The sequence below is a fragment of the Carettochelys insculpta genome, chromosome 6 (assembly GCF_033958435.1).
Source record: "Carettochelys insculpta isolate YL-2023 chromosome 6, ASM3395843v1, whole genome shotgun sequence".
In the NCBI taxonomy this organism is placed as follows: domain Eukaryota; kingdom Metazoa; phylum Chordata; order Testudines; family Carettochelyidae; genus Carettochelys; species Carettochelys insculpta.
The window spans coordinates 60033207-60054359 of NC_134142.1; the positions used below are offsets into that span (position 1 = coordinate 60033207).

The 21153-nt window shown below is 43.2% G+C and overlaps 2 protein-coding genes across 3 annotated transcripts in view; one reads left to right on the plus strand and one right to left on the minus strand.

Annotated features, from left to right (window-relative positions):
• The first annotated feature begins 5968 nt into the window (after positions 1–5968).
• Positions 5969–8176, plus strand: INAFM2 (InaF motif containing 2). Its single transcript, XM_074998839.1, has one exon. It carries the CDS (start codon positions 6349–6351, stop codon positions 6799–6801), a length of 453 nt encoding a protein of 150 aa, XP_074854940.1. The 5' UTR covers positions 5969–6348; the 3' UTR covers positions 6802–8176.
• A 6583-nt stretch (positions 8177–14759) lies between these two features.
• The window catches only part of CCDC9B (coiled-coil domain containing 9B), a 93060-nt gene continuing 86666 nt past the window's right edge, over positions 14760–21153 (minus strand). For both annotated transcript variants that reach the window (XM_074996978.1, XM_074996977.1), the window contains one exon: positions 14760–18410. The gene's annotated coding sequence lies outside the window, so the exon portion shown is untranslated. The remainder of the gene's footprint in view (positions 18411–21153) is intronic.

Here is a 21153-nt window from a genome sequence, read left to right on the forward strand (position 1 = left end):
TAGTAATGAAGAGAAAGGAAGTGAATGTGTTGAGAGTTTTGAAGACAATTTTGTAGAGGAATCCACTGGGGATGAGATGGCTCCCCATCCTGCCCGGAAGGAGTAGACTAGTTTTGTCACCCTGGAATTCAAAGAGGAAGATCTAAGAAAGAACTTCATGAATTATAACAACTGAGGCAGTAAGTCATTTGGGTACAAACAAAGATTTCACAAGAGGGGAGATGGTGGCAATCTGATGACTATACAAGAAGAAGGTGACTCAGAAGTTACGAGTTTGGGGCAGACTAATTCCTAGATACATAAACTCCCAAGGAAGTTAGAAATTTACTTGAGATTGATAGAGGATCAAGAAGCTTTTTTGCTCCACAAGAAGGACCTCGGCCTTTGTTGCACTGAGTAGCAGGAAATTACAGTGCAGTACAGTGCAGTGCAAGAGCTGACTCACAATGGGGAGACAGTGGGATCAGTGAGTAAGCTGAGGGGGATAGAAGTGTGAGTATCTCCTGGATAGAAGTGATATCCAAGCCTGAATATAGCCATGAAACATCTTGAATGAATGAGGAGTCAGAAAGATATATTCAAAGCAGGAGAAGAGTGTACTTGTTTCACTGATTCATTTGCTTGAGATGCTTAAGAGGAAGGACACAGTCATTGATAATATTGAAAGAGAAAGGTTGAATGAAAAAGAGAAGAGACAGGGATGAGTTTATCATTAAATGTTAAAAGAAACCAGCCAGGAATAATTGGTCAAATCTCTGCTTTTGTGAGAACAAGTTTCAATTTTGCTTCCACCTGCTTAAATTCAACGTCTGTAAACCTGGTGTGTTACAGAACCTGGAACCTGGTGTGTTACAGAATTTCTAAAACAATGACCATTTATTTCTCTAGTTCATGAAAGGTTTACTATTGCAAATCCAGTTATTATTATTCTAATGACCTTAGAACTTGGCTTGAGTTAGGGCAAAATGTTCAGGTGTAGTATAAAAACCAGAATAGACTTGAACAGAATGGGAGTTTGTGTTCTAATGACTGTTATATCTTTATATATTTTGCATGTGTTCAAGAAGAAGAATCCTGTTAATTTTTTGCACCTCTCAGATCACAGTAAAAATGCTTATTGTTTGCCAAATGGAAAAAGAAAAAAGTAATTTCCCAGTTTATAAAATGCTGCTCCTAATGATGCAAAAATGAAATTTAAAAGCAGGTACAATCTAAAATATGGCTTAATATTGTTATTTCAGTGTAACATTAGGTTGGCCTGGACTGATCTTGAGCGTACTGTTCTCATTTACACTATGATTTTTTTTGTTGTCTTTTCTAGCAGAGAGGCTGAGGTTGAACTAAAGTGAAATCTGCCATCTGGTATTTAAATTTTGTCAGTGCTGCATCTTACTACAGCTGTCTTTGACCTAAAGTACTGGTGGCTCATAGGCAGAAGGTTGATGTCCCTTGCCTTTTCTGGGACTCACTATTTGACTTGTTCAAATCACTGTTATTTCTACTGCATGGATGAAGGATCTGGGTCCAGAACTTTGCAAATCTATAAAGATACCCACTTAAAATATTCTGCTTTTGGGAAGATGGGAGCAAATTATGCTGCCAACAGGCAGACTGTTTAGAAGCTGCACCACAATCAGAACCGGGTTGACAGCTTCAGGTGCCTCCCAGATGAATTAATAGTCCCCTTTGAGGAAGAGTCTACTGGATGCCTTAACACAGATATTTTACTACCCTTTTAAGAAGAGTCTACCCCTGGACATGGGAGATTTCCCTTTTAAAATGTGTTTCTTTGCCCGCTTGCCTATCTAGGATTTGTAAGAAGGGAAGGAAAAGTCAGAGTAGAGTGTGGCTTGATAGGCAAATGAGCATGCAAATTATTAGCCAACCTGGAAGTCAAAACAAATCAACTTTTGCCAAGAATTTTGGGGAAAAAACATTAAGCATTTTCAAAACTTTTAAGTCCTTTGAGTGAAAAAGATAAGTATTTTACATCCTAAACTCTCAAATTATTTTTCCGTAATGGTAATCTTATCTGGGTGCTATTTTCTTCATGACCTGGTAGAGCATCACTTATTTCCCGAGTTCCCTTTATACCAGTGGTTCTCAATCTGTGATCCACAGACCCCTGGGAATCTGCAGACTACGTCTAAGGGGTCTGTGAAAGGTGGTTGTTATCACAGAACAGTGGTTTTCAACCTGTGGTCTGAGGACGCGTGGATGCCCACAGACTCAGATTTCAAAGGGTTCGCTACCGGTCTGCAAATGGAAGAGGCTGAGAAGCACTGTTCTATATACCATTTCACATCATTTTCATCACTTCCCTACATGCAGTATCTGTAGTCATTGTGTTTACAGCGAAAAAACACATGTGAAGGAGGTGAGATTTCAGGGGTGAGTCACCCTTAATTCCTTAGAAAATGCCTCCAGACAAAAACTCTGAGATTAGGCAAATCTTTGAGGCAGCTTTACTTAAAGCAATCTAAGCCCTCAGCTGTCTTTAGAGGACCTTATGCAACTGAGTTTGACTTTACATGAGTTTAAATGGTGACAGGTTGATCCAAAGTCTGTTGAAGTGGATGGAAAGACTCACTAAGGAGGATGCTGTTGCACGGAAGATAGAGCGTTGACTGGTCTTGCATGAAGAATGGGTTTTATTTCTGGGTCTGTCATTGGCTTGCTGGGTGACCTGGAGCAAGTCACTTCCCCTCTCTGTGCATCAGTTTGCTCGTATGAAACAGAGATTATCAGAGTGATCTCCTTAAGAGATCTTTGGGATCTAGTAATAACAAGCTTCACATTAGAATTTTATTTGGGATGAGCCCTAAGTGCTAAAATTGTCTCACGAAATTCTCACCACAGCCAGGTCAGCTAGGATTTTCTCTAGCATTTGCTAGGATTGCAAACTAGGCTACACATCCACTAGCACTGAGGCATTAGAAAGGTTCCCATCCCCTGGCACAGAAATCCCTGTGGTCAGAGGCTGCAAGTTATGCGCTCTAGTAATATTCAGAACCTGGGGGCCTGATTCCACCAATGGTCAGGGCAGGTTCAGGTCACCTGCTGTCCCCAGGCAACTTAAAAGGACCTGGGGTGACCAGCTGCTGCCAATACTACCAGCAGCGTAGCTGAGCTAAGGCTGTTGTTTCCTGTCTACCCTTGCTCCACACCACTGCTGGAAGTGGCTGGCGCATCCTTGTGGCCCCTGTGGCAATGTGTCTTTGTGATGTCCCCACCCCAAGCACTACTGGCAGGGAATTGCAGCCGATAGCAGCTGTGGCGTGGTGCCCATGGGCAGTGGAGCATGGAGGCACACCCCTCACCCGTTGCCCTGCCTAGGAGCCACTGCTAGAGCGGTATGAGGGTTGCTTTGGGGAGTCACTCAAGGTAAGCCCTGCACCCCAGCCACTCCCACACCCCACCCAAATTTTCTTACATAACCTGTACCTCTCCCTCTCAGAGGCATAGATGTGTGTTGGAAGAGGCACAATTTCAGATTGGAGGAGGGGCAATCTGTGCATGCTGTGATGGGTGGGGGAAGAGTGAGAGAATGGGGGACAATCTGAGGACAGTAGCTTCAGCAGTATTCCCATCTGCCCTCCTTCCCACACACATGACCTCTTTCTAGGGGTTACTCGGGCACTGGAAAACTCCAGGTTTTTGGCAGTAAATTTAGCAATTAGCTGACAAGAGCACTGTATCTAATTCCTGTATAAAAGACAGAAAATTAAATATTAGCCCCACTCAGCTCTACTACTAACGTATTGTAAAATCTTGTGACAAAGCACTTCAGGGACACCGGTTAGCCTTAAAATGTTAATATATATTCTTACTTTGTTAATAAATCTGTGGATGTGGAGAGGAGGATGCATGTGTGAGAGAGACAGATACTTTTAGGACTCTTGGTTTCTGTCTCAGCTCTGGAAGGGGATTGGGGTCTAGTAGGTTACAGCAGTGGGCAGATACACTTAAGCTCTATGTAAGAAAATCAGATTGGCCATACCGGGTTAGAAGCAAAGGTCCATCTAGCCCAGTATCCTATCTGTCAACAGTAGCCAGGTGCCCCTGTGGGAATGAATGGAACAGATAGTCATCAGTTGACCCATGCCCTGTTGCCCATTGCCTGATTCTGGCAAACAGAAGATGGAGACGCCGTCCCTGCCCATTCTGGCTAGTAGCCATTGATGGACCTATCCTCCTTGAACACATTTTGTTCTTATTGGAACCTCGTTATCATATGGGCCTTTCCACCATCTCCTGGCAAAGTGTTCCATCGGTTGATTGTGAAGAAAGAATTTGTTTTGTTTTAAATCTGCTGCCTATAAATCTCATTGGGTGAGCTTCTTGTGTTACGTTAGTGAAAAAATAAATAACATTTCCACAGTATTAGTAATTTTCTAGACCTCTAACATCCTTCACTCATTTATTTTCTAAACTGGAAAGTCCCAGTCTCATTAAGCTCTCATCACATGGAAGCTTTTCCTTACCCCTGATCGTTTTCCTTACCCCTTTTTCCTTATCCCTGATCAATTGCCTAGGGAGGTTGTGGAATCTCCATCTCTGGAGATAGTTAAGAACAGGTTAGATAAATGTCTATCAGCGATGGTCTAGACAGTTCTTGGTCCTGCCATGAGGGCAGGGGGCTGGACTCAGTTACCTCTCACAGTCCCTTCAAGTCCTCTCATTCTATGATTCTATGATTTTTGTACCTTTTCCAAATCCATTATATTTTTTCAGATGAGGTAACCAGATCTGCATGCAGTATTAAAGGTGTGGGCATAACATGACTTTATAATGAGGCAATATGATATTTTCTGTCTTTCTCTCTATTCCTTTCCTAATGATTCCTGATGCTCTGAAAATATAACAGATTGCCACTGCATACTGAGCAGATATTTTCAGGGAGCTATCCACAGTTATTCCAAGATCTCTTTCTTGAGTAGTAACAGCTATTTTAGATACCATTTTTGTACATGTAGTTGGGATTGTATTTTTCCATGTGCATTTCTTTGCATTTATCAGCACTGAGTTCCATCTGCTCTTATGTTGCCTAATCACTCCATTTTGTGAGATCCCTTTAGTTTTGACTTAACTATTTTAAGTCATTTTATATCATCTCCAAATGTTGCCACCTCCTTGTTTACCCCTTTTTTAATCACCTTTCAGAAAAGTTTAACGGCTCTGGTCCAAATGCAGATCCCAATAGCATACTGCTATTATTTCCTACTCTTTCCGGGTTATCCTTTATGTGGAGTCCCAACAATGTTTTCACCATGATCTAATGGGTCTCTAGTTATTTGAATGACAACCCTTTTATTATTTTAATCACCCCGCCTCTTTCTGTTTTTAAACAAATGCCTTACTCTAAAAGCAAAGCTGGAAGAGCTGCCCCTGCACCTAGAGCATGCGCTTTAAGCAGACCTCAGGCATGAAATCCAGGAATTCAAACTTTTATGGGGCGGGAGCTAATGTCCCCTCTAATCCCCCATAAACGGCACTCGTGTGTGGGCCAGGGGACTCAAACCCTTCTGAGTACCACCGAAAGTACACAGAGCTGCTGCAAGTGCCTTTGGGAGATATTTCTCTCCTTTCTCAGGTGCTGAGCAGCTGTGGCCAGCTTCTCCCTCCCCCACCTTCACTTTCCCCATGGTGTTAGAGCCCCCGCACTGCCCTTTGGGGGCGCAAGGATGGGGAAGTTGGGGGAGGGCGCTTGTTACGAATGTGACACTGCCCCACGGTTGAGCCGGCGCGCTGGAGAGCAGGGCACGTCCCGCTAGCGGCTCTAGTCCTGTTCAGGCGCCAGCCCCGCCCGTGGCCAGGCAGCCGCAGGGAGCGCAGCCACGTGGGGAGCTCCGCGCGCCGCTCCGCCTCTGGGCGAGGCTTGGACTGCTGCAGAGAGGGCTCTGGCCGCTAACAGTTCAATCCTCATTGGTCAGATTCGTGACCGAGCGGGCGGGTCGAGACAATGGCCTGCTCTGTCCGGTGCTCGCCGGTGACTGACCGCAAGGGCATTGCCCTTTTAAGGATAGTCCTTGTCTCCCTGTTGCCCCTTTAAGAGCCGTTCGCCGCTGCTTCTCCCCCACCCGCGCGTGTTCCGCGCTGCGAAGCGACCACCGGCGCTGCTGCGAAACACCTGGAGCGCGCGGGCAGCCCGGCGGAGACGGCGCCTCCTGCTTGTGGGGCCCCACACCCCGCGGGGCGGCGGTAGCCGCAGCAACAGCAGCAGGGCCGTTGGCGGCGCTTCCCCGGCAGCCGTGCCCGGGCCCCGGGCATGTCCTGAGCGGCGCGGCGCGGCGCGGAGCCCCCACCACGGAGGGGGCGGTGGAGCAGCGGGCCAAGGGCCGGGCCCCCATGAAGGAGAAGGAGCCGCCGGCGGCGGAGCGGGGCAAGCCCGCCACGTACACCGGGGACAAGAAGGCGCGGATGGCGGCCAAGACCAACAAGAAGTGGGTGCGCCTGGCCACCGTGTTGGCCTACGTGCTCTCCGTCTCGCTGGCCGCCATCGTGCTCGCCGTCTACTACAGCCTCATCTGGCAGCCGGTGCGGGGCGGCGCCCCGTCCCACACCCAGTCCCCGTCGTCGGGGCCCAGTTCCAGCAGCGCCGCCGCCGGCCGGACCACGCCGGGGTCCCGCACGGAGCCGCACTGGGGAGCCGGCCCCACGGAGCTGCCGACGCGGCCGGGCTCCGGCCCGGGGGCGGCGGGGACTGAGCGCGCTGCCACCTCGCCAGCGCCGCCGCCGGGGAGCGAGCCCGGCGCAGCCCCCGAGCCCCCAGTGCTGCAGCGGGCGCATGGGAGCCACTGATCGCCGGGAAGCGGGGGCCGATCCCGGGCACGGCGCGGCACAGGAAACCCCACCCGGACAAGGGCACGGCGGCGCCCCCAGCCAGCTCCTGCCCTCCACCCGCCCTGACTCGGCTTCGCCGCCGCCCGGGTACAACGCTGGACCGCGGACCTCGCTCCGGGTCGGCTCCTTGCGGACACGCAGCCCCATGCCCTGTCTTCGGTTTGCGCTGGCCGCGGGCAGGGCGATTCGTACTGTACCATTAGTTTTAATACGGTGTAAACGGTACTGGGAAGCCACAGAAAGTGGAACTCAGGTATGTCAGCGTAGCTGAAATGTACCCAGATGCGTTTTGTTTATATCCGTGTGTATGGATTTGTAGATATATACACTCCGAAGTTAACTGTATAGCGGTAAATATATATACACACTATGTAAACTACACAATGAGCACACCCTGAGTTGTTCTAAAGGGCTATTGCAGGATACCAGGCTTAAAGGTTGCAGTGGTCCTGCTGGCTAAAGGATGCCTAAAGCCATACTGACCCCATCAGAAGAGCGCATGTGAAACGTAGCTTTGCTAAGTTTAGTCTTCAGTAAAAACAGGTCCATTGTTATACTGGCTTTTTAGACTGGGGAGGAAAAGAATGTAGTATGTTCCTTTTACTTGCTATGCTCATCCAGGGTGATTCTAGAAGGTTGTCTTCTGATTAGTATTTCCAGAGCTATGGTTTTGGGCCTCCTTGAATGCTTCAGTAGGGCTGGTTTAGATTAGGGGACAAGGTGCTTTTCTTTTTCATTCCAGCTATGATACTTTACTTGAAAACCCTATTTTAACACAAATGTAGTCACAAGTTAATATATCTAAAACTATTTTTGATCTTGTAAAAACCATGAATTGTTCAGCATTGTCCGCATTTGTGTTAAATGGAATTTTCAATCAAAGTTTCCTAGTTTGTTGGGGTTTTTTTTTGTTGTTTAATAGCTCCTTTCTCCTTAATATAGTCATGGCTTAGGTAGCTTCAGCTCTCAAGGCAAACATGAGTGGTAGGCCATGGAAAGAAAACCCTTATACCAATAGAAGCTCAGCTAGTATTTTTAGTACTTCCTTGAAAAGAATTCCCGGTTTCTATAATTTGTCCCATCACCAAGGTACGCTTTTCCCTTTTGATTTTTCCGTTGATGCTCTGTTTTATTTATGCCACTCTGTTACTTGTGAAATAATATTGGTGTCTAAATTTTTCACCACTTACAGGATCAGCTGAGAGCAGAATGAATTCAGAAGCTGTGTTCTGTTGTTTTTTTGGAAAAATAGCTTTGTTTACTAATGAACAAACTTATTTAAAACATGTGAAAAGTAAATTGACTTGTTTACTATATTAAAATATTTTTTGCATACAAAAGTCTGTCTAGTATGGCATTTTGTTTTTGGGGGGGGGCGGAATTGGGAAGAACGTAATTGAAAGTACCTACGTGGGACTTCGGGTGGGGTTGATGAAAGTGCTCCAAATAGTGGAGATGAACTCCTTGTATCTATCCAGTGAGAGAGATGTAGCAGGTTCTCAAATGGAAACTTCTAAGGAAGCTGAAATGCTGTGCAAGTGGATGCCCCAGGGCTTGTTTTCTTTCTGGCTTGTAGATGACTAGTCCTATAGGCCAGTAATTCCAGCTCAGCCTTTTCTCTTATCTAAGGTAGCATCAGATAGCAGAACTTTCAAAGGTGAATCGTTGTAATCTAGTGACCAGGCAAGTTGAGTAGACTCTTCTTAGATCACTCTTTGTATGTCAGTAACTCTTTGTATAATTTCTCAAAATGGCCCCAGTGCCTAAATTTAGCAAATACAGATTGAACCTCTCTTGGCTGGCAACATCCATGCTCCAGCATGACTTTTATTTCGCCTGATGCCTACTTAACGTGTGTGGCCAACTTTCTTGTCAACCCCTAAAGCTTGTTTACTGCCACCAGTCCTGGCTTTCAGTGTACTGTGCTGCTCTTTGGCTCTAATTTACCCCTAAATGTCTTGTAAGAGCTCAGTAAGCAGTGGAAGTGTTGATAGCCACTATTGACTTCCTGTGGTCCAGCACCAGTCAGGTCCTGAGGATGCCGGCCTAGAGAGTTTCAATCTGTAGCAGAGAAACTTGATTTTAGTAATTCCTGGATTAACATACTGTAAATTGAAATCAGATTGCTCGTTAGCCTTTTGAGAATGCATACCAGTAGGTGTATGATATTTTATAGTCAGCTCATCACCTTGCAAACAAAGTAATTTGGCAAAATGATCTGTTGGCCTGTGAAGCAACTAAGCCCTTGTGCATCTGCCCCTGAACTGAAATTTTAGCACCTAAGTTTCATAATATAAACATGCTCTGATACGACTGTAACTCAGCCACGTAAGCTGTACCATTGTTCAAAAGTTCTGTCTGCTTAAAGAAAAAGTTAGGTTTTTGCCTAAATCTGTACACTTTAGACTGTCTTTTAATCTTGTCAAACTCTTTTGAAACGTGAGTTATTTGAGGCATACAACAATAGGACTTACTGATGGAGATTGACTTTCCTTGTGGGGGTCAGGGAAAATTGGTGCAAAAGCATATTGTTTTAGTTTACCTCTGTGGAGTGGAAGAAGGGAGACAGAGAGCTTGTGCCTTGAATCCCACTTGAGAGAAGTTAGTGAGTATATTAGAATTTGCAGGAGAGGAGACCAGGCACAGAGGTTAAATTTGCCTATGATTGGTTAAGCATCTGGGAATAGAGTTCTGTATCTGCAGATTAGTGCTATCTCAATATGTCTGATCCTGTGAATGGACAAGTAAACTAGTAGAGACGCTTCCAGTTTTGTATAAGATTGGGGGGGTTACGGAGTGGCAGAAGGTCTGGCAGGAGCATTTTCACCCATAGTCAAGAGAAACAGTTGCGAGGTGCAGCTTTTTAGTTCATGGGTTGCACAGTTTGGCTATTTTATTTTGCTTGACCACTTTAATCCATAACTGGCCATGAGAGTTGTCTGTTATCCATTTATAGTGGGCAAACTCAGATGTATGTTCCAAATCCTAGGGAAGGGAGATGCTTATTCTTCCCAGTGGTGGTTCTTGCTAACCAGGGTAGCATTTCCTAGAAATTACTGCTGTCCCTAGGGTTGGAAAATAATGATGGGTTGAAATGCCTGTGTGCTAGTTTGATCTGGAATTTGTCTTTGGTGGTCTAAGCAGGGTGGCTGTGGTAGAGAAACAGCCTCATTCTTTGTTGTCTATTGGAGTGTAGACTGTCTGTGCATTTGGCATTAGAAGCAAGCCAGTAAAGAAAGGCTGGTGCTAAGAAATCTATTTTATTTTTAAAAAGAGAGAGAAATCCAGAGGCAAAAAACAAAGTCTAGATGGACAATCTAGTCCATCAGATCAGAACTTTATTGTAGGGAGTGCCAGGCTGCTGCTCTGATTAGGAAATTGTAGTGGAGGTCTCGTGAAACAAAATGTTTCGGAGACGTGTACGATTAGTAGTACTCTTTAAAAACAATTCCTCTCTGAAAGTTGATCACTCCGAAGTGAAGTAGGCCATTTCAATCAAATCATTTTCCTTTCCTTTGTGGCCCCTTTGCAATCTGTCCTGTTACTGTGGAGAGATGCTTTTTACTCAGTGTTGACAAAATAAAGCTCTTCATCTGTTTAGAGGTGTTCGCATGAAAGTGTCTGGGGAGTGTATAGTGTGGTGGAATTTGCCATGTTGAGCCCTATTAGCGCTCTGAGATTGACCCATTCCTGACAATTGAGCTCCCCTGAACAGGTGCTGAATATGGTTAAACTGCTATCTTAATAAACAGGACAAAGCCATTTTCAGTATCTTTGCATGAAGTATGACTGCAATTTATTTTTGTAGAAAGAGTTTGTTCCAATGATGTCCTCCTTGCTGATGGAATAAGACTGAGGCAAAACAGACACATTTATTTCTGAAGCTGTTACAAATGGTTATTGGAGCATTCCATTAACTTTACTATGCTATCAAATGTACAAAAAGGAAAATGTGGCATCTGAAATTTCCAAAGCAGTTGCTCAGATTCAGCTTAGTCATAGAGGATTTCCAAGAGGGTGGTCATGATTGTCAGGGTAATTTTAGTGGCTTTAATAAATTCATTGGGCTCTTCAAAAAAAAAAAAAAAAAAAAAAAAAAAAAGGTCTGAAGCAACTTAAAAATCTGTTTCCTTTGAACAGGAGTAAGGATTCCAGATATTAGATTATAAAACTGTGATGCAATGTTTGTTTGTTTTTTCCTCTGGGACATTGCAATGTCAGCCAAGCAGGGATGAGCAAGTTCGTAAGCCTGTCTGTGCTCTTAATACTTTTGGTATCAGTGAATTAAAGAAACAGAGTATTTCTGATTAGATGCACATAAGAATGATGAAAACAACTGAAATGACTTGTCGTCTTTGGTTTCTATATGCAAGCTAGCATTGTCGTAGAAATCCATAAAATTCTCATAGGAAATGGGCTGACTGCACAAAGTGCAGTAGCTGGATTGATGATCAATTTACAGCTGCATTGTGCAGTCTTTGGGATGAGTTATCTGTATGTAGAATCTATTTTAATTTCTTAACTGCATAGCATGTGCAATAGCTTGTTCAATTTGACAGATTTTTTTTAATCCGTACTACACTGCAGAATGGTGTAATCTGCACAGCTCTGACTGGCTCATTATAATGCATTTCATCCTTTCTCTCTCCATCCCTTACAAAGAATGGGGAAAAAATGTTGTGCAAATCAGACAGAAGAATGCTGGTTAAAGGAACTCTAGCAATTCGGATTTGGCCTCAGACTTGTTTATGTTTGTGGGGGGACGTTATGATAAATCCTAAATTCCTGAGAAATAGTTTCTTCCAAGTCTTTTTTTACAATATCAGTGGAATCAGTTTCTTTAAATAGACATTTATGTGCATTATTTCTAGCCCAGCCATCTTCAAAATGGTTTAATAATCAAATATAGCATTCCTAATAGTAATTGTTCCAAATAGCTTTTCACCTTTCTCTTTTTTGTAAACTGTGGCGGTTGTAAGAATGGAACTGCTGCACCTGCTCCTGACAAATCCTATTGTGACTTTAACTTACTAAGTACACAAGTGTTGGCTGTTAATTCAATATTGCAGTGTTAAAAACAGCTCATGAGAGGAAACTGTTTTCTGTGATAAGAGTTACAGCCTATAGTTTGATTAGTTTTTTGTTTCCTCTCAAATGAGAAGATCCTAGATATTTCTAATGTGTTGCGTCACTTGAGAACAAGATGGCTGCAGTGGAGGGGTCATGTCCAAGGTGCAAAAGTAGATATGCTTATTCAGAAAGTACCTAGAGCTGAAGAAAGTGTAACATGAGGTCAGTTATGAATGAAGTTGGAAGATGCAATTTTGAGGCATTTAAAAAGCCTAAATCCTTCCATACTGACTCGTGCTGCAGAGTGAAGACATGCAAGGGACCATTAAAGGTGAAAAGCCATTATGTGTGCTACCATGGCTACAGCATAGCCATCTGACTCAGCTATTGCTGGTGGTAACCAATGACCCTGCAGTACTATTCAGCTGTCCAGATTCAAGCTATATTTTAGTCTTCCTCTTGTCTTAAGAACCTGTCAACTTTGTTCTGGATCAAAGAATGTTTTCTTGTATGGAACTGAGAGAAGAGGTTTTTCTAGTATATCAGGTTAAATCTGATACTGATGGATGCATTTTGAGATAGTTACTGCTGAGGAAGATTAAACAAATTCTCGTTGATCTCTAAATTGCAATTCCAGACTGTTAATGCTTTTTTTCTTTTTAGGGACAACATCAGACTACATTGCTTTAGCCCTGAATTCTGATGGTATTGTGTTTTATGGACTAGAGCTTTAATCCTTTAGCAGTCACCTGTTACTACTGTCACGATTTTCTTCCACGGAAAGAAATGGTGCTACCAAGACACAACTCTGTCAATGCCTGACATGGCCTACAGCCTGATGAGCTGTATCAACAGCAGCTGGAAAAATTAGTCGGCATGGGCTTGTTAAGATTCAGAAGAGTGTACCAGCCTTAACAGAAGATTCTCATGTCAGGCTGCTGCTACACTACCATTCTCCCATCAGAAGGGCCATGGTAATGAGGCATTAACATGCATATTCAGCACCTCATTAGTATAATAGCAGCCATTCAAGGAGACTTTTTGACATTCCCTTACCCCAGTCTAGTTCTGTGGGAGTAAGGGAATGTCAAAGCGGGGTGCTTATTTTGAAGCCGCCCCATCTTCACTGTCAATCTGTAATTCGAAGGCTGTTTGTGTGGCTGTCATTATGCTAATGAGGCACTGAATATGCACCTTAGCACCTCATTAGCCTGCTTCAAATTGCCTCCTTACCATAGCACCTCTGATGGGAGAATGGGAGTGTAGCAGCAGCCGCCTCAGAATATGTAATCTGGTGGGTAGAGCATTTTCCTGAGAGATAACGCCCCAGTTCAAATCCCTCTCTCCAGCAAGTAGGGAGAGAGCTTGAGTCGGGTGTCTCCTGCATTCTGCATGACTATCCTAACCACTAGGCTAAAAGTCGTGGGCTGTGGTAGCTGCTGCATCTCACCTATGGGAACTAGATTCAGTGGGTAGGGTCTGGGGACTCAGTCTGGTATTGGGTGTTGTAGGTGAGTTAGGTGCCTATTCCCGTTGGGTGCAGCAGAGTGGGGGTTAGGGTTTTGAAGTCTGAGGGGGGTCCTGGATCTGGCATTTAGGTACCTAAAGTGTCGTGGGCACCCACCTAACTCCTTTTGTGAATTTAAGCTTTCAAGATGTTAATGATGGGTTTGTGTGCAACAACTAGATGAAGGGAGATATCTCCATAGGTAAACTGTTTAACCACACATTGTTATGCAACGTGTTAATGAAGACTATTGGCATTTTAAACAGTACAGTGTTCCATACTTAGCAGTAGCGCTGTCTGTAATTAGCTCTACACAGCTTCCCCCCCTGTATAACTAAAAACACTGTTGAAATTTAATGTTTTTTTTTCACTGAACATTTTAGTTTCAGGCTTGTAAATCAATTGCAGCCAAATTATCCAGGGCAGACAACTGGTGTGGAAAATCGGTAATGCTGCTTTTATTATGAAATGCTTTCCATTTTACATAATACTCAGCAATGTGTCTGGGGCATTGTTCTAACAGACTAAGCCATGCAGTATCCCTCTGAAATAGATATTTTAATTATAGCTGGGGTACTGATCTTCAGCTGCTGTCTAGCATTCTCATTTCCTTCCTTTGCACTAACATACCTGAAGGGGTTTAAACAACCACCTGCCCATTCCATCTGAGCTGTGGAGGGGAGTGCATGTCTTCCTCTGTTAGCAATGGTGAAACAGCTACCCTAAGGCCATGTCTACACTACAGCATAAAGTTGATTTTAAGGGAGTTAGGTCGATTTTTATAATGTACATATCTTGGTTTCAAATAGTAGGTCGATTCTGAGCGGTCCTAGGTTGGCTTTTCTGTTCCAGCTTTTTCATGAGGAATAATGCCATATTGAATATACAAGATCAACGTAATGCAAGTGTAGACACAAAGTTATTTAATTTGATTTTTATTGGCATCTAGAAGTATCCCACAGTGCCCCACTGTCTGTTCTGACTAGCACTTTTACCTCCACTGCTCTCCAGGCAAGCAGAAACTAGGAAGCAGGAATTGGCCCCAGCTCTTTGGTTGCCCTCTGCACCACACAGCTGCTGGGTCAAAATGAAATGAATCAAAGTAACACTATCAAAATAAAGCATTTCAACAATACCAAAAACCGACATTTCAATAGCTACAAATTGGAACTTCTCAGGTGTTTATTTCTGCATTATTTATTTTTCAGAACTGGCCCTTGTAACAGCATGTGCCAGCAGTAGGTCGTAGAAAAGTGGAGTGAAAATGCATTTGGCAGTTTTTCAGCAGGAGCGGGGAGTGAGGGCAATGCACTCTAGGATGATGTCAGACACCCACCACTTGTGGTGCATTCTCTTCCCCCCCCCCCCCCGCCCCTCAGAACACTGACACAGAAACCCAGAATGCAGTAGGTGTGCAGAAACTGTGGGATAGGTACCCACAATGTACTGCTCACACAGTCAAACTTTAGCAAAAGTAATGAGGACACACTGTCAACTTCCTAAATGTGTGTGGACACTCACCATTGACTTTATAAAATCAAAAGGTATAAAGTTAACTTTAATAAATTTGACTTAGCCTTAGTTTTCTTCGTTAGCGGGTAGCTGAGGCAAGACTTGAGTCCACCGAAGCCTGTGAGATGCTCGTTTTAACTACAATACTACTTCGTGAGGCTGGTACTAAATCTTGAAAATGGGGAGCAACTGTTAACAAGCTGTTCTCTTTGTAGCACGACTACTCCTTCTGAAAGAGTCTCTGCTGTTTTCTGTCCAACTGGAAGTCCCAAAGTGCAATGTGAAAGGATCACTTGTGGTCACCCAGTTTTGAGAGGAAACACAAATACCTCTGAACAGATAGCTTTGAGTGAATGACTGCCCTTCGCGGGCTGCCATTATTTGTTACCATCCTTGCAAACAGAAAGAAAGGGGCTTTGTCATCAGCCTGACAAGGATCTAGTTGTGTTTACCAAGTAGGTATTAGGCTGTATAATCCCTGCAAACTTCCCATTGGACAGGTTAGCCAAGTCCACGTGATGGAGTGTGGTGGTTTGTAATATTTTTGTTTTCATATAGGGCCTTGACTTTTACAGGATGGTGCAGGATGTAACTTGTGGACATGGGCCAAATTCTTAATATTGACTTGAAGTGAAGGTGATGAGTCTGCATGATATTAGTATTGCTACTGAGAGTAGCCTGGGCTTGGGAAAACTAACGTAGAGGGCAAGAAATAAAATTCTTATCCAGCTCTACTCCTGCTTGTAGTAGAGAAGCCTAAGGTTCAGACTCCTTTTCAAAGGCCTTTCCAACCCTCCACAAGTGGAGGAAATATTGACAAATGGAACTTTCTTTTCCCTCTCACGACTTTTTATTTGACAAGAAAATAATCCCCACACTTCAATTTTTCAATCACATCAACCTTCCCCCATATATAACCATGGTACAGAATAAATAAATAGTAGTCCTGGTTCTCTAATAGTCAGAACAAACTGTTTTCAAACTGAATGAACAGCCTGTTCTTAATTAAGGAAACTGAACATTAATAGCAGGGGCCATTTTATACAGTACCTTCCGTAAAGTCTATTGTATTTCTTATTATAGCTTATCTTGAGAGAATAAGGAAATAAAGAAGCAGTTTTTCCTGATGCTGAATTAACCTTGCAAAAATGTATCACAGTTGAAACTGAACTTATCTCTTTAGCTGTAGAACTGGGGGTATGTGGCTGTGAAACCTTTGTGCGTGGTGCAAAAATTCTGACCTGGAGAAACAGCCCTTAAGAAGGGACTATTTTAGCTGTGAACTTTCTTGGGAATAAAACTAAAATTACCATTTCCTTTTTTACATAGGCTACCAAACAATGAAGCTGTTTACTTTAAAATTCCAATCTTGTTAGGAGTGAGGTCAGAATATTAAATACAAATGAGTTTGTAACTAATTAAGGGTCCCCTGGTTCAGCTGCTCTTCCAACCCAGTATCTTACGGGATTTGGAAATTCAGCCTTTAATGAGCTGGAAGAACCTCCAGGAACTGAAGCAGTTTTATAACCAATTTCCTCTGTAAGTTTAGCTCTAGACAGCAGGAAAATTGTTTCTAATAACACACCAGAATCCTGTTTTATCTTTTGCTCTGTCTCTTGCCAACAGCTTCAGGGTGGGCTAATGACCTGTCACAAATTTGGGACACAGAAGAGATTGCCTAACTGTCCTTTCTAGTGAAATCTAGCTGGGGTGCATTGGCTCTGAATTATTAGGAAAACCAGGATGTGTCTCTGTGCAAATGTTAAGTTCATTAAAAGTGTTCCAGTGCCTTTTTACCAGCCTCATCAGTAAATCAGTCTACCATTTTGGGTAACAACTTTTCTTGCAGAGAATCCAAATACAGCCCCAGGTCTGTGTGCACACATCTACATGCACGTTCATGTCCCCTTTCGGGGGGAGAGGATGCAACTGCTTCACCTCTCGGCCTGGTTTGAAAATGCCTTCTAAGTATCAGCATAAAACTGCATAATGTTAAGTCTCAACCCCTCATCTTATCTTTTCTTTATTTGTCTGACATTTTGGAGCCAAGTCCTTGATGTAAATGAGCGTGTTCTCAATGAAACTGTTCGGATTTACACTAATAGAGAATTAATCAACTCCTCCTTATGCAAAGTGTTGTCTTTTGAGGCTAAAACAAAATAAATTAATGTAGCAGGTTCCTGGGGAGTCTCTACCTTCTTATGCAAGCAGAAGGGTTTGAAAAATTAAGAAAGCACAAGTGTGGTTGGAGCTCGGAAGTCTTTCCACAAATATCCTCCTATGTACCAGCAAGTTCTTGGGTGGCTGGGGGAAAGAGAGGGGGATTACCATGTGACTGTCCCTCCTAACTCTGCCAAGTGCATGTGCCTGTAGGTGCCATTTGTTCATTTGACCAAGCATGCATGTATTGTGAGCGGATTTTGAGAAGCAGACCTGGCATTTTGCCAGGATCCCTTAAAGTTGAACTCATGCCTGTTCAATCCAGCATCTTACTCAGGCAATCTGTCTCCACAGAGTTAATGTGCTCTCCACCCCCACCCCACCCCCATTTGTGCCTGCTGAATCCAAACAGAGGGAATGGTAACCTCCTTAATACATTTCTGAGCCTTTCAATGGTAGCCTGTTGTTGCCCACCAAAGCTTATGCTCCAAAACATCTGTTAGTTTATAGGGTCCTACAGGACTTCTTGTTGTTTTTGAAGATACAGACTAACTTGGCTACCCCTCTGATACATGAACCACAGTGTAACTTCTTAACACGCTGCCAGATCAGGGCCCTGTTGTCTATAAAATGACAGTATGTCCTTGCACTCTTGCCAGGTCTTCAGCCACTTTGAAGCACTAGTATAATTAGCCTTTCCCAATGCTCTCTAACTTTTCATCCACCTACAAAACTACTCCTAAACATTCCCACCCCTAAAACCTATCTTCTCTGTCACCCTTAAGAGGAGACAGGTCTCCTGCCTTAATACCTACTAATTTGTCAGTTGCCCATTAACTACAAAGCTACAAGATAAGCTACTTCCCTTTAGCACTTCTATCACCCTTTCTTGGAGAGTGCAGTATCCTACCAAACCTTAAGCAGGAGTGGGGAGCTGAAAACCAAATCCCAAGTTGAAATAGAACTGGCTATTAAAATAAAGTGCATACAGTATACAAGTCATGGCTTGCCACACATTCACAAAGTAAGAAAAATTAGAGATGAAAGTGACTGTTTCTTCTTTCTGATGATTTGGTTTGTAGGTTTCTCTGTCATTTGACATAGAGGCAGGTACTGAGAGGTGATGCCAAAATTGTGAGTAGTCAGTTTCAGGGAGGTGAATGGCTACGGACCAGTGAGATCTAGTTTGTGATGACTGTTGATACTGGATGAATGGTGAAGGCTGGGTGCCCAAAGCTGATGCCATACAAGATCTAAGAGTGAGGAGAAAATTGAGCTCATCTTCCTTTCTCATCAACTTCCCCTTAGCATTCTGGTCCTGGAAAATAATAATTAAAAAAAGCCAGAATTATCAGCCTGTAGGGACTGCTGAGCATCAAATTAAAATGTCACTGAGTGCTAACGTGCTCTTCCTCTATCGACAGGGTGTCCACAGGATTCCACCATAATTAGGCTGGGAAGGATTAGAGATTATTAAGAAATGTCAGCTTCATCACACATATATAAAAGCCAATGAAAAAAATATTTCTATCAATGATAATAAAAATCTACAAATAGGCAAAGTGTAAAAACGTCTGCTTGAGAGCCTACTGTAGTATGATTTAAGGGTGTTTATTTTGTATAGTTTGACATGATGTTGAAAATTTGTAGCTTAATGGTTAAAAAGTTTTAGCTATTTGAATTTGTCTGTTCTCATTAAACACATATTGGCTGACCTCTGCATAATTTTCCACGACTGTGAAAATTGAAATAGATACACATAGAAAAGATGTTTAAAAATAAACATATTTTGTGTTGAAATTGTATCTAAAAATATCGAGGCTTAGCTTCAAGAGCTATTGGGAGCAGCAGCAGACGGTTAGGTGTGGGATAAATGTTTAAATAACACACCAAGACTGAACCCTCCTTTTTCTACCTTTTTTGTCTTGGTCAGCAAGCAGTAAAAATATTCAATACAGGGACTATGTTTTTGTATGTACTTGTACAGCACTTAATACTGTGGGGATTGGAGTCTCTGGGCACTACTGTAACATAAATAGTAAATAATACATTTGATCCTGTTGGATTCATGAGGGTGTTAAAGCAACAAGTGTAGATGAAGAGGACTATACTAGATGGAGAATGGCATTTCCCATATACAAGACCTTCTGCCCTGTGGCAGCTTCCAGACCTAGATACATTGATTTTTAACAAGGAAAGGCAGTTTTTCTATTCCTTTGTTTTCAGGCATCCATGTTTTCAGTCCACAGACGTACATTATGCACAAGATGGGGGAGTGGGGGCAGGCAGGAACAAAAGGAGAGAGAGAAAAAGGAGACAGGCATGAAGTGTCATGAACAAAGGAGAGAGATATAGGCTGGACCTTTCTAGTCTGGCACTCTCTTGTCCGGCGTCATCTGTAATTGGGCATGATTTTTGTTAGCTTGATGACCATTTATCATGGGTGTGGCCACGTTTCCCGTGGTCCCATAAAGTTTGTTTCCAGCCACAAGTGCTGGCTCTCGGTGTTCTGTGATGTTATTTAGCTGTAATTTACCCTTAAATGTCTTCTAAGAGCCCAGTGAAAGTGTTGGTAATGCGCTAGACAATATTGACCTCCTATGGTCTGGCAAATTCTCTCGTTTGGCACTAGTCAGATCCTGAAGGTGCCAGACAAGGGAGGTTCAACCTGTAATAACCTTTGGACAAAAAAAGGAAAGGGACTCAGAAACATATAAGAACATACTGATGGCCATTTGTTGAGAGGTGACGTGTCAGTGATTTGTAATAATGCCTTAGATACTGAAATAAACAGTAAATTAATTGGCATTTTCAAAACCGTTCTCGGCAAGACCTGTTGCTGTTCCCATATTTACATTCAGTGAGTCAGGTTGGTGTCTCCCTTGCTGTGTCTTACAGTGGCAATGCCACTTTAAACAATGCAGCAGTGTGCTTCCCAGCATGGGGCCAAGCATAAAGGTGGAGAACTTGGATCTTTTTGGAAAGGGATGGAAATCAGAGATTTTCAGAGTTGTGTTTGAGATAATGTAAGTTCTAGCTCTCACTCTTTATATTCTGTAGTAATTTAACAGGTGTGTGCATGCAATCCGTGAGTTAAAAAAACAAAAAACAGCCTCTTTGAAAGACGCTTGACTTTTTTCAGTGCTTTCAAAAACCTCTCTAATTCAGAACTCTCTCGTCCAGCAAACTCCATAATCTGGTGTGATGTTGTTAGCCAGATGACCACTTATCCTTGGTGTGGCCAAGTTTCATGTGGTCCCATAAAGTTTGTTTACAGCCACCAGTCCAGGCTCTGTTTTCTGTGGTGTTATTTAGCTGTAATTTACTCATAAATGTCTGCTAAGAGCCCAGTAAGCAATGGAGGTGTCGGTAATGTGGTAGAAACTGTTGACCTCCCGTTGTCCAGCAAATTCGCTCATCTGGCACCAGTCAGGTCCTGAAGGTGCCAGGTGAGAGAGGTTCAACCTGTGCTATCTGAATTTTCTCTTCCATTCTGCAGCATCAGCCTTTCAAAATGGCCATATTTCGCCTCTGTTAATCACTCTTTTTTTACTAAAACACTGACTTTTTAAACATTGTTTATTCCTCTTTTTAATGTGATGCAGTGGTTAGTAGAGCCCTGCAAATCTGCGGCTATCTGTGGACCACGTTTGTGGATCATGAATTGGATGCAGATACACATATATTTTCACAAAACTCTAGCAAAGAAGGCGAAGTGATGCAGTGATTAGAATCATTCTGTTTCCACCATCTTTAAAATGTGGATCATGTTACTGGCCTCCTTTGTAAAGGGTTTTGAGATCTAGAGGTGAAAAGCAGTATATGAGAGCTGGGCTATTCTTATATTACAGTGCATCTCATCGTGCCAACATCTGGCTGGTAGATGCAGCAGGTCCTATACTGTCACATACTTCTCCTGGCAGTTACTCTCTTTGGTGTGAGCATAGGCTCAGAAAGGAGAAGTGGCTGTGGGCTGTCTCTCTTTTTCTAGGAAATGCGAGTATCAGAGGTGCTAAATCTGACAAATCTCTGCATTAGTCTAATGTGACTCTTGATAGTGG

What these genes read in the sequence shown, in the direction of transcription:
- INAFM2 (XM_074998839.1), top strand. Translation starts at nt 6,349, where the DNA reads ATGAAGGAGAAGGAGCCGCCGGCGGCGGAGCGGGGCAAGCCCGCCACG.